The sequence below is a fragment of the Heterodontus francisci genome, chromosome 31 (genome assembly GCF_036365525.1).
Source record: "Heterodontus francisci isolate sHetFra1 chromosome 31, sHetFra1.hap1, whole genome shotgun sequence".
NCBI lineage: Eukaryota > Metazoa > Chordata > Chondrichthyes > Heterodontiformes > Heterodontidae > Heterodontus > Heterodontus francisci.
This window is the reverse complement of record NC_090401.1, coordinates 63,887,568-63,904,880: the sequence shown is the minus strand read 5'-3', so window position 1 is coordinate 63,904,880 and position 17,313 is coordinate 63,887,568. Positions and strand designations below refer to the sequence as shown.

The 17,313-nt window shown below is 42.5% G+C and overlaps 1 protein-coding gene across 4 annotated transcripts in view; it reads left to right on the top strand.

The window, feature by feature from the left end:
* The window catches only part of LOC137347340 (NHS-like protein 3), a 302,906-nt gene extending 286,241 nt beyond the window's left edge, over positions 1–16,665 (top strand). For all 4 annotated transcript variants that reach the window (XM_068011795.1, XM_068011797.1, XM_068011796.1 and 1 more), the window contains exon 7: positions 13,420–16,665. In XM_068011795.1, coding sequence (XP_067867896.1) covers positions 13,420–13,469 — 50 coding nt within the window. In that variant the 3' untranslated portion in view covers positions 13,470–16,665. The remainder of the gene's footprint in view (positions 1–13,419) is intronic.
* The last annotated feature ends 648 nt before the right edge of the window (positions 16,666–17,313 follow it).

The window sequence follows — 17,313 nt, the reverse complement described above, 5'->3', positions numbered from 1 at the left end:
TACTAACCTTTTGCGATTCATGCACCAGAACATTCAGATCCCTCTCCATCTCAGAGCTCTGCAATCTGTCACCATTTAGTTGATATTATGCTTTTTTTATTTTTCCTGCCAAGATGGACAATTTCCCGCTTTCCCACATTATACTCCATTTGCCAGATCTTTGCTCACTCACTTAACCTATCTATATCCCTTTGTAGCCTCCTTATGTTCTCTTCACAAGTTACTTTCCTACCTATCGTTGTGTCATCAAATTTAGCAATCACACCTTCAGTCCCTTCATCTAAGTCATTTATATAAATTGAAAAAGCTGAGGCCCCAGCACAGATCCCTGTCACACACCACTTGTTACATCTTGCCAACCAGAAAATTACCCATTTATGCCTACTCTGTTTCCTGTTAGCTAGCCAATCTTCTATCCATGCCAATGTGTTACCCCCGACAGCATGAGCTTTTATTTTCTGCAATAACATTTGATGTGGCACCTTATTAAATGCCTTCTGGAAAACTAAGTACAATACATTCACTGGTTCCCCTTTATCTACAGCAAGTTACTTCTTCAAAGAAGTCCAATAAATTGGTTAAGCGCGATTTCCCTTTCACAAAACCATATTGAGTCTGCCTGATTACCTTGAATTTTTCTAAATGCTCTGCTATAACGCATTTAATAATAGCTTCTAACATTTTCCCTAAGACAGATGTTAAGCTAACTGGCCTGTAGTTTCCTGCTTTCTGTCTCCCTTTTTGAATAAAGGAGTTACATTAGTTATTTTTCCAATCTAACGGAACTATCCCTGAATCTAGGGAATTTTGGAAAATTCAAACTAACGTATCAACTACCTCACTAGCCACTTCTTTTAACACCCTAGGATGATGTCCATCAGATCCCGAGGACTTGTCAGCCTGCAGCTCCAACAATTTGTTCGGTACCAGGGCGGCACAGTGGCGCAGTGGTTAGCACCGCAGCCTCTCAGCTCCAGCGACCCGGGTTCAATTCTGGGTACTGCCTGTGTGGAGTTTGCAAGTTCTCCCTGCGTCTGCGTGGGTTTTCTCCGGGTGCTCCGGTTTCCTCCCACAAGCCAAAAGACTTGCAGGTTGGTAGGTAAATTGGTCATTATAAATTGCCCCTAGTATAGGTAGGTGGTAGGGAAATATAGAGACAGGTGGGAATGTGGTAGGAATATGGGATTAGTGTAGGATTAGTATATGTGGGTGGTTGATGGTCGGCACAGACTCGGTGGGCCGAAGGGCCTGTTTCAGTGCTGTATCTCTAAACTAAACTACCACTTTCTGGTGATTGTAATTTTCTTGAGTTCCTCCCTTCCATTTCCTGACTTACAGCTAATACTGGGATGTTACTTGTATCCGCTATGGTGAAGACCAATGTAAAATACCCATTTAATTCATCTGCCATCTCATTATCCATTATTAATTCCCCAGACTCATTTTCTATTGGACCAACGCTCAATTTGTTAACTCTTTTTTTTAAATATCTATAGAAACTCTTAATATCCATTTTTATATTTCTAGCTAGATTTCTCTCATACTCTAATTTTTCTCTCATTAATCTTTTAGTCATTCTTTGCTGTTTTTTATATTCTGTCCAATCTTCTGACCTGCCTTCCATCTTTGTGCAATTATATGCGTTTTCTTTAAGTTTGATGCTATCTTTAACTGTTTTCGTGAACCACGGAAGGTGGGTCCCACCCTTGGGATTTTTCTCGTTGGAATGTATCTATTCTGTGTATTCTGAAATATCCCCTTAAATGTCTGCCACTGCATCTCTATTGAACTATCCCTTAACCTGATTTGCCAGTTCACTTTAGCTAGCTCTGCTTTCATGCCCTCATAATTGCCCTTATTTAAGCTTAAAATATTCTTTGACCAAGTGAGGGAGAGAAGTGTGGGTCTGAGGTAGGTTTTAAGAAGGAAAGCAAGGTAGAAAGGCAGAGGTTTTGGGAGGGAATTCCAGAGCTTAGGGCCTCTGCAGCTGAAGGCACGGACACCAATGGTGGTGCAATTAAAATCAAGGATACTCGAACCAGAATTAGATGAGATTAGAGATCACGGTGGTCTGTGGGGTTGGAGGAGGTTACAGCGATAGGGAGGCATGAGACCATGGAAGGATTTGAAAATAAGCACAGGGGTGTTAAGTGAATGGGACTTGGTGCAAGTTTAGATATGGGCAGCAGAGTTGTGGATGACCTCAAATATACAGAGGGTAGAATGTGGGAGATCAACCAGGAGTGCATTGGAATAGACAGGTCTAGAGGTAATGAAGGCATGAATGAGGGTTTCAGCAGCAGATGAACTGAGGTAGGGAGAAAGTTGATGTTAGAGGTGGAAATAGGCAGTCCTCGTGATGGCACGGATATGTGGTCGGAAGCTCATCTTAGGGTCAAATGATACTGAGGTTGCAAACAATTTGGTTCTGCCTTACAGTTGCCAGGGAGAGGGATGGAATTGGTGGCTAGGGAACTGAGTTTGTAGTGGGGACTGAAGGCAATAGCTTCAATCTTCCCAATATTTAATCGGAGGAAATTTTTACTCATCCAGTACTAGATGTTGGACAGTCTGATGATTTAGAATTAGTGGAACGGTTAAATGAGATGGTGCAGTAGAGCTGGATGTTGTTAGTGTACATCACTGTTTTTTCAGATGATGCAGCTTGAAAGTTTTGGGCAAGAGACACAAGTGAATGGTGAGAACCTTTTTGTGCAGCAAGTGGTAATGACTTGGAATTCGTTGCCTACGAGGGTGGTGGAAGCGGAGATGATCAATCATTTCAAAAGGAAATTGGATGGGAACTTGGAAATAAACTTACGAGGCAATGGGATTGATTGGATTACTCTACAGAGAGCCAGCATGGACTCGATGGGTCGAATGGCCTCAATTCTGTGCCCTTATGACTCTGATGTCATCGAGGAGCAGCAGGTTGATGAGAAATAGGAAGGGGTCAAGGAAGGATTCTGTGGGTGATACCACTGTTAATACAGGAGCAGAAAGGAAATCATTGCAGATGATTCTCTGGCTATAATTATATAGGAATGGAATCAGGTGAGAGCGGTCCTACCCAGCTGGATGATGGAGAGGCATTGGAGGAGTATGGTGTGTTAACCATGTCAAAGGCTACAGACAGGTAGAGAAGGATAGTTTACTTTTTTCAGTCACATAGGATGCTCTTAGTTACATGATTTGTTCAGCCCAAGAACATTGCATAGCAGCTGCTAAAAGCTGAGTACTTTGTCACTGCATGGTATATGTGGTGTTACATGAGCAACACACATGGTATGAATTCTCCTGGAGTTTAGGTATTTTCACTTCAGCTAGTCTTGCATATATTAAACTGTTGACTAGACGTTAAGCTGTGTAATTTATCCTTTAGCACAGAGTAGTTGATTTGTTTTATAACTTTTATTGAGGAAATAGGCACCATGAGCTCTTTACCCTCTCACTTCTTAAATATTTTGACATTTTTATCTGTTCCCAATCCCGGAATTGCTAGTAATGCCCTTTTCCCCTTTGCTTATACTAATACAAGTAGAGATCTGTAAGAAGGTTTCCTTCACCTTTTATGCCTGTGGTTTGGTTTGATGCATGTCACAGGCTTTGGGGAATCAGGAGGTGAGTTATTTGATGCAGAATTCCCAGCCTCTGACTTGCTCTTGTAGCCACAGTATTTATGTGGCTGGTCAAGTACAGTTTCTGGTCAATGGTAACCGCCAGGATGATGGTGGGGGATTCAGCAATGGTAATCCCATTGACTGTCAAGGGGAGATGGTTAGATTCTCTCTTGTTGGAGATGGTCATTGCCTGGCACTTAAGTGGCAAGTAACATTTGCACCACACATCAGCCCAAGCTTGGATGTTGTCCAAGTCTTGCTGCATATGGACACTGGTTGTTTCAGTACCTGAAGAGTTGCAAATGGTATGAAACACTGTAGAATCTGTGACCATCCCCACTTCTGACCTTATGATAGAGGGAAGGTCACTGATGAAGCAGCTGAAGATGGTTGGGCCTAGGACACTACCCTGAGGAACTCCTGCAGCAGTGTTCTGGGGCTGAGATAGTTGGCTTCCAACAAACACAAACCTCTTCCTTTGTGATAGATATGACTTCAACCAGTAGAGAGTATTGCCCCTGATTCTCATTGACTTCAATTTTGCTAGGGCTCCTTGATGCCACACTCAGTCAAATGCTGATGTTAAGGGCAGTCGTTCTCACCTCGACTCTGAAATTCAGCGTTTTTTTTCCATGTTTGGACCAAGGTTGTAATGGGGTTTGTAGTTGAGTGGCCCTGGCAGAACCCAAACAGAGCATCGGTGAGCAGGTTGTTTCTGAGTAAGTTCTGGTTGATGGCACTGTCAACAACACCTTCCATCACTTTGCTAATGATTGAAAGTAGACTGATGGGGCAGTAATTGACTGGATTGGATTTGTCCTGCTTTTTGTGGACAAGCTATAACTGGGCAATTTTCCACACAGTTGGGTAGATGCCAATGTTGTAGATGTACTGGAACAGCTAGGCAAGGGCTGCAGATAGCTCTGCAGCACAAGTCTTCAGTAGTGCAGACAGGATGTTGTCAGGGCCCATAGCCTTTGCTGTATCCAGTGCCTTCAACCATTTCTTGATATTGTGTATTGGCTGAAGACGGTCATCTATGATTTGTGAGTCTCAGGAGGCTGAGGTGGATCATCCATTTGGCACTTCTAGCTGAAGATGATTGTAAATGCTTCAGTCTTGTCTTTTTCACTGACAAGCTGTGCACCCCATCACTGATGATGGACCATCTCCTCCAGTTAGTTGTTTAATTGTCCACCACCATTCACGACTGGATGTGGCAGGACTGCAGAGCTTTGATTTGATCAGTTATTTGTGGAATCGCTTAGCTCTGATTATTGCAGCTGTTTGCACTATTTAGCATGTTTATCCGGTGTTGCAGCTTCACCAAGTTGGCACCTCATTTTTGCAATCTTTCTACAATGGAGTTATTCCACCCAAAACGTTAACCTGTCTTTTTGCTCTTCCAATGCTTGCTGTATACTTCTACCATTTGTTGTGTTTTTATTTTGTTTTGTTGAACACCGAATACCAAACACTCTGATGTTTGCAATGCGATTTCATGATTTTAAATTTTATATGAGGAGACCCATCAAGTCTCATTTAATTAGTGTGTTGGCTCATTTGATTTAAAAGTGCAAGCTATTTTAAAATTGCGCATCTGTTTAAATAAATTTCCTGTTAAATTTATGATCAAAAGTGAGACTGACTCTTAACTTTACCCCAGCGTTGGCAGGACTGCATAAGTGATGGATGCAATGCATAATGTAACAGAATTTCACACCTGTTTACCAAGCTCCTTTTAAAACATCGAACTGATCAGTTAGACAGCGCATGCATTCCCAGGCACCTTGTGTAACCTGGAGAATTGAAATGCATCTATTTGAAAATGCATGCCGCATTCTACTGTCGGCTTGGTTTAGTGTGTGTGTGTGTGTACTAGATTTAAGTGTAGATTTGCTAGTGAGAATGTGTGAGACAGTTTAAATTTATAGAAGCATTTTTTTTCTAATTTACCTCCTCCATGAAAGTTTATATCCTGTATGGATTGTGCAGTCTGTCTATCTTTAAGCTGTGCTTAAGGTTGAGTGGCGTGATTGAAGCTGTGGGGATCTGCCAGTTCCTGCTCCTGACATAAAGCTGCCTTCCTCTTGGTGTACTTTGTGGCTGGGGTTAAAATTATTGCAACATGACCTGGATCCCAGCTACTTCTAGTTAATGGAATCAATGATATTGACTGGATTGTTTACAGTCGAACATCCAGATCACATTTTTAATTAAAAGCAAAATACTGCGGATGCTGGAAATGTGAAATAAAAACAAGAAATGCTGGAAATACTCAGCAGGTCTGGCAGCATCTGTGGAGAGAGAAGAAGAGTTAACATTTCGGGTCAGTGACCTTTCTTTGGAACTTTGGTTCCAAAGAAGGGTCACTGACCCGAAACGTTAACTCTTCTTCTCTCTCCACAGATGCTGCCAGACCTGCTGAGTATTTCCAGCATTTCTTGTTTTTATTTCACATTTTTAATTCACTAGTCTGGAACATTTAAACTTGTAAAGACTTTAATATAAGAACAATAGTACATACAATTATTACTACATTGCTAAGCCATGCAGATGAGAATCCTGGATCCATTTCCCAGCCTGGCTTAACTGATATCAATTGGGACACTACAATTGGCCTTTAGTGTCATTGACTGCAGAGGGGCAAAAGAAAAATCAGCTCTGGTCGTTGCTCCTGTTTGTTCAATGACCATTACTTAAAAATGTCATGTGGGGACACAAGGTGGGAACAGAATCCCTTTCAGCTGTGATATCGCCCATGTTGCTGACACTCCGCTGTTTCAGCATTTACAAAAAGGCAAGTTACTGGAAGGTCACTGGTGCCTTTGAAAACTATATCTCAACAAGAGTCCTAAACAAGGGGAGGGTTGGGGTGAGCAATTGCTACCGCAGCTCCACTGGTGAAATGGCTTATAATTTTAGGCCAAAATAATCCAACTGTCTAAGGAGCCTGTTACCATAGAATCATAGAAACTTGCAGCACAGAAGGAGGCCATTCAGCCCATCATGTCTGTGCTGGCCTAATCCCACTTTCTAGCTTTGTTCCTTGCCTTATAGATTACGGCTTTTAAAGTGCATATCCAAGTTTTTATTTTAAATGTGATGAGAATTTCTGCCTCTATCACCCTTTCAGGCAGTGAGTTCCAAACCCCCACACCCTTACTCCAGTACAGTACTGAGGGAGTGCTGCACTGTCTGAGGTCCTGTATTTCAATGAGATGTTAAACTGAGGTCCTATCTGCCCCCTCAGATGGATGTAAAAGAATCCCACGCACTATTTCAGCGAAGAGCAGGGGAGTTCTCCCCGGTGTCCTGGTCAATACTTATCCCTCAATCAACATCACTAAAACAGATTGTCTGGTCATTATCACATTGCTGTTTGTGGGAGCTTGCTGTGCACAAATTGGCTGCCGTGTTTCCTACATTACAACAATGGCTACACTTCAAAAGTACTTAATTGGCTGTGAAGCACTTTCAAACATCTAGTGGTGAAAGGAGCAATATAAAAGCAAATAAAGTGGGGGTGGGGCATTTTATTATATAAAAGTGGATCTATCTTCCTTCTGGGTAAAAACATTTCTTCTCAACTCTCCTCTTATCCTTCTGCCAATTACTTTAAATCTCTGCTCCCTGTTTATTGATCTGTCTGCTAATGGAAATGGGTCCTTCCTATCCACTTTATCTAGACCCTGCAATTTTATACACCTCAACTAAATCTCCCCTCAGCCTCCTCTGTTCCAAAGAAAACAACCCTGGCCAGTCTTTTCCAGACGTAAAATTCTCCAGTCCTGGAAACATCCTTGTAAATCTCCTTTGTGCCCTATTTTAGTTAAAACTTTCCTGAATTACTGTTTTTGTGAGGCAGGCAAGACAACAATTGCTGAGGTGCTCCACCCATTTGTATTAATCATTTGAGAGTCTATTCTGACTGCTAATTTTTCAGTTCAACAACAACACAAATCTACAGCTGGTAGCTTCTCCATGAAGGTATTTGAACCGAAATTGAAAAATAGCTTTATTGACAACACTCTGGTGGCAATTACTATGAACTGTTGCAGCTGTTGTAGCAAATTGCTATAATTTCCTCTCTGAGGGAGGATGATGGCCTTTTAAATATAGGAATAAAATGGAATCTACTCCTAAACATGAGTGTTTAGTATCCGCCTGGGATCCCCACATTATGAACCAAAACCCCTCTTTACTCCAGCTGGGTGAGCGACTGGTTAAATTACAACCGTCCGAGTCGAGTGTTGTTATTTGGTCTTCATTATGATTTTAACATGTAACTGTGTTCAGTTTCTGGTGCCACCTTCCATGACCAGGCCCAGACGGCCAAAAGACCAGTAAGTTAATTTTTTTTATGGTTTCTTTCTGGTTCAGGAGTCGCAGCATGATCACCAATATCTCAGAAGGAAACCTTGGGCCTCTCCTGCTATGGGTACCAACTCCTCTTCCCCCCCACCCCCACTACCCCAGTTCAGCTGCCCCCTTTCCCTGACCACTTGAATGGCATGGATCATTCCTGTGGGTCCCAGTGATGGCTTTCTCTTGCCTCAATGTTCATCTCCATGTCATTCCTGCCAGGTGTCAGACCTGGACTACGGTAATGAAACCTGAGAGTCCAAATTACCTGAGCCTCGTGTTAATGAGTCAGAGCAAGTGACTGCTTGCCATGCTGAACGTATGCTCAGAGTTCAGATAAGATTTTACTACAATTCTACATGTGATGGCGAATACATTTTGGGTGCGTTCCCTCATCTTTGTTATGGGCAAGGCTCACTTTTTTATGTGCCAAATGGCTTTGAAAGTTGGTGTCTTTGGTTTGTCGCTCGCTGAAGAGACTGGTCTTTCACATTGAAATCCACAGCAGCTCTTGGTCAAAGACTGTAACTGTCCATCTATCAGAGCTTTGGCTGGAAGCCATATTGTAAAAGGGAAATGATGGTGTGACACCTTTGACTGCCCCCCTCCTTCTCAAATATTTCTCTGCTGTTTAATTTCAGCATTGAATATTGAACTACTTGTATTTTTATTCTTTCATGGGATGTGGGCGTTGCTGGCAAGGCCAGGCTGCTAGGCCATTTCAGATGGCAGTTAAGAGTCAACCATATTGCTGTGGGTCTGGAGTTGCATGGAGGCCAGACCAGGTAAGGACAGCAGATTTCCTTCCCTAAACGACATTAGTGAACCAGATGAGTTTTTACAACAATCGATTGTTTCATGGCACCATTACCGAGACTAGCTTTCAATTCTAGATTTTTTATTAATTAAATTAATTAATTCCACCAGCTGCTGTGATGGGATTTGAACCCATGTACCCAGGGCATTAGACTGGGCCTTTGGATTACTAGACCAGTGACCACTCCACCACTGTCTCAATTTTCGAAGAAGTTACTGCATTAGTGTTTTGAAGCTGTTATGTAATAATATTTTTTAACTTTTAAATTTATTGTCCAAATTTTTATCTCACTGTAATGATCTTATTGAATGGCAGAGCAGGCTCAAAGGGCCGAGTGGCCTACTCCTGCTCCTAATTCGTATGTTTGTAAAAGTTTTGTTAATCATCCCTTTACCTCTTTCTTTTTCCACTCCTCACTTTCATTCTATACTTCTCCATTTCCACTTTTTTTTAAGTTGTGATTTAAGCTGCAACTTGGCAGCTGAAACTGTTGTTTTTGGAAAGTTTCTGGATTCACCCGTCACATGGGTGGTCATTGAGGTTTAAAACCACTTTTGTTGAAGACTGTATTCCCATAATGTGTGTGAGATTTAATGTGTTGGTGTGCATTCCTGTTTACACTGATTGGATAAACTGCAGTACAGTTTGCTCGGGGTACACTGGGCACCGAGCAGCAAAAAGATACCATTTCAACAACAACTTGCATCTATGATCGTGCATTTAATGTCGGAAAATTTCCCAAGTCACTTCACAATACTCTAGTCAGATTTTTAAAAATGGACACCAGGCCAAAAGAGGGGATATTAGGATTGGTGGCCAAAAGTTTATTGAAGGGTACATTTTAAGGAAGCTTTAAAGGAATACACAGAATTCCGGAGCATAAGGGCCTACACTCTTAACAGGACAGCTGCTGGCGGAGTGAGTGAAGGAAGCAGCAGAATCCACAGGAGCCCAGCGTCAGATAACTGTCAAGTTCTGAGGCAGGTAGGGTGGGAGTTGGAGGGAGGAGAAGTTTGTTGGAGGGCTGAAGGAGGTTGGCGATGAGGAGGGTGAGGTCATGAATGGATTTAAATTTGAGAATGTTATATTGTCAGGCCATGTAGATCAGCAAGGTCAAGACAAGGTCAGGGATGATGGGTGAATAAATTTGGGCAGCTTCTTTTTTTTTCTTTTGGGCCTCCTTATCTCGAGAGACAATGGATACGCGCCTGGAGGTGGTCAGTGGTTTGTGAAGCAGCGCCTGGAGTGGCTATAAAGGCCAATTCTGGAGTGACAGGCTCTTCCACAGGTGCTGCAGAGAAATTTGTTTGTTGGGGCTGTTGCACAGTTGGCTCTCCCCTTGCGCCTCTGTCTTTTTTCCTGCCAACTACTAAGTCTCTTCGACTCGCCACAATTTAGCCCTGTCTTTATGGCTGCCCGCCAGCTCTGGCGAATGCTGGCAACTGACTCCCACGACTTGTGATCAATGTCACACGATTTCATGTCGCGTTTGCAGACGTCTTTATAACGGAGACATGGACGGCCGGTGGGTCTGATACCAGTGGCGAGCTCGCGGTACAATGTGTCTTTGGGGATCCTGCCATCTTCCATGCGGCTCACATGGCCAAGCCATCTCAAGCGCCGCTGACTCAGTAGTGTGTATAAGCTGGGGGTGTTGGCCGCTTCAAGGACTTCTGTGTTGGAGATATAGTCCTGCCACCTGATGCCAAGTATTCTCCGAAGGCAGCGAAGATGGAATGAATTGAGACGTCGCTCTTGGCTGGCATACGTTGTCCAGGCCTCGCTGCCGTAGAGCAAGGTACTGAGGACACAGGCCTGATACACTCGGACTTTTGTGTTCCGTGTCAGTGCGCCATTTTCCCACACTCTCTTGGCCAGTCTGGACATAGCAGTGGAAGCCTTACCCATGCGCTTGTTGATTTCTGCATCTAGAGACAGGTTACTGGTGATAGTTGAGCCTAGGTAGGTGAACTCTTGAACCACTTCCAGAGCGTGGTCGCCAATATTGATGGATGGAGCATTTCTGACATCCTGCCCCATGATGTTCGTTTTCTTGAGGCTGATGGTTAGGCCAAATTCATTGCAGGCAGACGCAAACCTGTCGATGAGACTCTGCAGGCATTCTTCAGTGTGAGATGTTAAAGCAGCATCGTCAGCAAAGAGGAGTTCTCTGATGAGGACTTTCCGTACTTTGGACTTCGCTCTTAGACGGGCAAGGTTGAACAACCTGCCCCCTGATCTTGTGTGGAGGAAAATTCCTTCTTCAGAGGATTTGAACGCATGTGAAAGCAGCAGGGAGAAGAAAATCCCAAAAAGTGTGGGTGCGAGAACACAGCCCTGTTTCACACCACTCAGGATAGGAAAGGGCTCTGATGAGGAGCCACCATGTTGAATTGTGCCTTTCATATTGTCATGGAATGAGGTGATGATACTTAGTAGCTTTGGTGGACATCCGATCTTTTCTAGTAGTCTGAAGAGACCACGTCTGCTGACGAGGTCAAAGGCTTTGGTGAGATCAATGAAAGCAATGTAGAGGGGCATCTGTTGTTCACGGCATTTCTCCTGTATCTGACTAAGGGAGAACAGCATGTCAATAGTCGATCTCTCTGCACGAAAGCCACACTGTGCCTCAGGGTAGACGCGCTCGGCCAGCTTCTGGAGCCTGTTCAGAGCGACTCGAGCAAAGACTTTCCCCACTATGCTGAGCAGGGAGATTCCACGGTAGTTGTTGCAGTCACCGCGGTCACCTTTGTTTTTATAGAGGGTGATGATGTTGGCATCGCGCATGTCCTGGGGTACTGCTCCCTCGTCCCAGCACAGGCATAGCAGTTCATGTAGTGCTGAGAGTATAGCAGGCTTGGCACTCTTGATTATTTCAGGGGTAATGCTGTCCTTCCCAGGGGCTTTTCCGCTGGCTAGGGAATCAATGGCATCACTGAGTTCCGATTTGGTTGGCTGTATGTCCAGCTCATCCATGACTGGTAGAGGCTGGGCTGCATTGAGGGCAGTCTCAGTGACAGCATTCTCCCTGGAGTACAGTTCTAGGTAGTGCTTAACCCAGCGGTCCATTTGTTTGTGTTGGTCAGTGATTATGTCCCCTGATTTAGATTTGAGGGGGGCGATCTTCTTGATGGTTGGCCCAAGAGCTCTCTTCATGCCATCATACATTCCTCTGATGTTTCCGGTGTCTGAGGCCAGCTGAATATGACTGCATAGGTGTTGCCAGTAGTCGTTTGCGCAACGCCTAGCTGTTCTTTGTGCAGTGCTTCTGGCTGCTTTAAGTGCTGCGGATGTTAAATCGCTGGGGGCTTTCTTGTAGTTCAACAGTGCAATGCGCTTAGCGGCTATGACAGGTTCCAGCTCGTCATTATGAGATTGAAACCAGTCTGCATTTCTCTTCGCACTTTTGCCGTAGGTGGTCAAAGCTGACTCATAGATGGCGTCTCTGATGTGGGCCCACTTGGTCTCAGCATCCCCTGTGGGAGTGTTTTGAAGGGCTGTTACAAATTTGGGCAGCAGGATTTAAGAATTTAAATTTGTGGTGGATGGGAGGCCAGCGAGTGAATATCTGAATAATTGAGTCTGGAGGTGAAAAGTCTAGATGAGGGTTTCTCATCTGGGAGAGACATGGGTGATGTTGGAGCAATTTTAAAGCAGTCAGTTGAGGAGGTTTTTTAATTGTACATGTACCACTCTGTATCCATATTATCCCACTAGTGTCTACATGAACATGCAACAACAAAGGTTCATAGAATGACAACTTGTGTAGGACAGATCTTTGAATAAAACTAGCCTAGGACCCTTTGAGTTTTGTGCTTCATTTATCCTGAAATGAATGCTAATCCCTCGTACAGTATATTATATATACTGGTATCACTGGTATCAGACCCACCGGCCGTCCATGTCTCTGCTTTAAAGACATCTGCCAACGTGACATGAAATCCTGTGACATTGATCACAAGTCGTGGGAGTCAGTTGCCAGCATCCGCCAGAGCTGGCGGGCAGCCATAAAGGCGGGGCTAAAGTGTGGCGAGTCGAAGAGACTGAGTAGTTGGTGTTGTTTTAGTGGGGGCTCTCCGTGGGGCACAGGGTTCCCAATCAGGAGGGCTCCCCTCCCCACCTACCCCACCCCAGTCTGCAAGAAGGCTGCCAGGTGGTAATGGACAGGAAAAAAGAAGGAATTTTTAAAAAGATTCCTTTGATCTCTTTTTCTCCTGGACTTTATGCTGGGCGAATGGTAGGAAGGTCTCTCCGTCCACACAGCTTCTTTAAAAAAAAATTGTAGAAACTCTCGCACATTGTTCCGCTGTGCTGAAGATCGAAGTACAATGTGATCAGCTGTGAGGGGAAAGTAAATGGAGAGAATTTTCTCCCATCCTGACCCATTGGGAGGAGACTGTTTTACTCTTCAATCAAACAGCACTGTGCTGGGGTAGGAAAAAGTCAAAAAGGTTCAGTTGTAAATTCCTGTGAACTGCCACAGCTGATTTGAAATATAGACTCTAAATTCCGAATGTTTTTGCATGAAACTAAAGGTTGTGTTTGTGTTTTGACGGTATCAATTATTTTGTGTTGAGCAGCTGTGACCTAAAACTTTTTTTTTCTCCCTAAATGTAGGGAAACTGGAGAGTGGAAATGGACAGCTGGCTCTGTGTAAGGGTGACTGAAGAATTCGGGCATCAATCCTCAGGGTCTTACTGAGCTAAAGGTCAAAATTACCTGCCTCAGAAATCAGGAGCAATCCAAAATGAATAATTCAGAAAAGCCTTTCTGCTGAAAAGTAATGGCCTTGTTTATGCAAAAAAGAATCTACATTTGCCGAGGGTGCTGCACCTTTTAATTTGTACTGTAGCTGAGTTCTATGAAAGCAGAAGAAGGAAAAAGTGTCATTGTGCTAATTTTACAGTTTGAGATTAAAGGCCTGTAGGAGAGGGTGGCGGGAGCAAGTATAATTTCTATTAGTCATTCTGGATTGTGCAATTGTAACGCCATCTTCTGGAAATTGATGCTACAGTGTGGACTGCGACAAGATGATCCTTACCAATGGTGGTTTGAGACTATTTGCCATTGAGGATATATGTTTCCTTGTCTAAAAAAACAATTATAAGTTTAAAAAGAATCAGTAGGAAGCACACTTATTGTATAAAATGTGGGGATTTGGGATTGCTTAATCTGTGAATAACAACCAGCAGACATTTAGAAATTTATTCTCTTCATTAATTTATGCAGAAAGACTATTAATATCTTGAAAGCAAAAAAACAAAATAATAAAGTCCTCTATCAAAAATTAAAAGACCACCTTTCCAATGATCGAGATCAAGAAGTCACTTGCTGTGTTCAGCCAGTGTTTTTTTTCAACTGTAAATCGATTTTAGTAATACCATCTTGCTAAATGAACAGCATCTACATCTATCAAGATACGGGCTGTGATTTGGCTTTCACAAGTTGCTTATCATTTTTTTCCCCCCTCATTCTCCCTTTATTTTGAAGATGATGATGTATCTCTAGCTTGAGTTGCTTCATTATGCAAAGGCAGGATCATCTGGGCATTGATTTCATTTTATGGTTTAACAATGTGTCACTGAACCGAAGCAATGGGCCAAAGCTACAACATCCAATTTTCCTTTCGGTCAAAATGGTTCGTCTTCTATCGAGCAACCTGACTTGAGCTGGCTAAATGTAATCTGATTGGGGAACCTAAGGGCCCTATTATACTAGCAGTTCACTAGGTAATGAAGCTGTGCAACCTGAATACCATCAGCCAACTGGAGTCAGGCCCAAGGGTGACCATTGAATTGAAGGTGCTTTATAATCATCACTGGATTATCATGCCAATTTCATCCCATGAGTTCTATATTTCGTTAAGGACAACAGAACAGAGGACTCAAAGCTAAATTTATCCTAGGGAATAGCTAAGCAAGGGGCTTTGTTTGATGTTTATAATATGAAAAATTTGAACCATAAGTTGACTAGTTCTTGATGTTACTTGCCAAGTCTAAATAATCAGGAGATGGAACTCCCTGAAATCTGTAAGCCTATCACATGCAATTTAAAATAATTAATACATAAAGCTCACTTCTCCAACCCTTCATGAACAGATTTTCCATTCCACTTCCACTGATTTATTTGTACAACATTCTGACATCCTTCACTCTTAAGTTTAATTGAGTTTCGTTGGGGTGAATTGTGTGCCAGCTTTATTCCACTAGTCTTGTGTGAGAGCATTGAATTGCCTTTGTTTGTTCAAATGGTGTTGGGATAATCTGGTAATTTTTCTTTCAGCCATTGCAAAGCTCTCTGCAGGCACTCCCATAACATGCATCATCTACTCGGTGTAAACAAGTTGTTCTTAAAAAATCTTGTTCCCAGCAAGTGACTTAAATATAATATTGTCAGCAATCGTCTTCCTGTACATGACCTCTTTAATTCTATTCACCTTTATTTTAATTAAGCATCTAGTAAAGAGCCTTCCTGCTATAATATGTGCACTGACTTAACGAGCTCCTTTCCAATGTGGGTGTGTTCGTCCTAAACTATCATAGGTGAGGAGAAAAGGGGAAACATTCAATATAGATATTGCTGTTTGCTCAGCTGTTCATTTACAAACACACACTGGCCAGGATCGGAATGGAAGCTTTTTATTCTGTCTTTAAATTTGCCTGCTTGAAGCTCTGCATTCTTTAAAGTTTGCACTTCTCTCTTTCTCCCACCTTCACCCCCACCACCGGCCCCCAGTCTATGGGAGAAACACACTGTTCTACCGTTCTCTGCTACTGTAAAGCAGGCAACTAAGAACTCAGCCATGACATGTCTTAAAGGAACCTTTTAGCCTAATCTCAAGGGTGCTCACTTGATAGATTTCCATGATCTCTCTAAAAGCAGATGTCAAAGTCTGGTGATGCCACCTGGAAAGTCACATATTTAAAATGATCCTCAAGCCCTGTTCCAGCAGATGTAGTGGCTGGTTCTGTTGGTGAGTCAATAGCTTCACATATTAAACGTTGAGGAATGAATAGTATGAATTTGATTTAATCTTTCAATGAGCATTACTAGCAACTGTCCTGTTTGTTTGGATTTCAGAAAAACTTGCACCGGTCCTCTTTAAACAGTGGTAGCACTGTTCTGTAGATTCTCCGACGTATAAATCCTTTAGTTTATTGATATTTATCCACTTGCTGACAGATTGAAGCACAGATGATCTGTGATGTGCCTACCCAATGTAAAATGCAATTGTGTACTGTTTTCCGTTCTGACTGCAAATCAGTGTTGATTGGAGAAACAAAGTATTCATTGTTTAGATTTTAACACTCAATGCAATGGAAGGTTGCTCACTGCCAAATTTCACCTGGAAATGTGTAAGTACTTTTCTGTAGAACAGACCTTTTAATAATTTTCTGTTTGATTCAGCAATTGATCGGTCATTAAATGGGTGTGGTGCATTGCAGGGAAAATGATAAGTTTATCAGGTTAATAAATGATAGCTATGTATTGTAAAATTATTTGCTCATCGCGGGTGACTGTTTTTGCATAAAGTGTTTTGGAGTTAGCACAGCTTTATATTTCAGCACTAGAGAGAATCAAAGAACCTGATTTTTATTTCTGGCTCTTAAATGGGCCTCACTGGCTGGCAGCATCAGTTATTTTTATTAAAGATTTCTTGAAAAAGCACACTTGCAAGGAAACAAATGCAGTCTAACAAGGCAATAATGACTGGCATCAATTATTTAAATTTATTTTTTTCCTTTTATCTAAAGGCCTATTTACAAGGCAGAAGTGGAGTAAGGCTAAATAGCTGAAAGCCAAATTATTGCCTCCTATTTCCAAACTGTTATAGGCCAAAAGGTCAATTTGAGGTTTGTTTTTGGGGGTGGGGGGGGGGGGGGGGGGGAAGCAGAGGTGGGGGGGAAACAAAGTGACAACAGATGCATTTGGTCCACATTATTGTTATATATTAGAGATTTAATTCCATAATCTCTCAGGGTGCACTTTGAAGTTCAAACTTACTTCCACAATCCTAAATCTATGCTGCATTAAATATTTCAAAGATATTCTATCACTCTCCTGAATTGTTAATTGTTAGTTTCCTGTACAAGAACCCAGTCTCTTTTTACTGGACATCTTTCTGGGGCCTTGCCACATGAGCTCCTTACTGTATAGGACACTACTGAGGCAGTGCATGTTCTTATGAATTGTGAAAAATTCCTAAGTTCCCAACGCCATAAGTGCCAGTAAATAATAATGATTCTTTGCAATGGAAGAACGCGCAGTATTCATCGAGTCTCCAGATTTTGAATCTTTGTACTAATGGGGCTTCCCAGTTTCCTGCTGTAACCGGGCACATAGGAAGGGTTCCACGGGTGTATATTACAATATAAATGTTAAAAAATCATTTACTATTCTTTGTTTCACTCTCTGCACTGGCCAAGAGTTGTAATTGCAGTTTTGATCTTGGATTAAACTTCCTAGATAGGGATGAGTGAGCTGGCTTGTGAATCAACAACCAAATTGCAA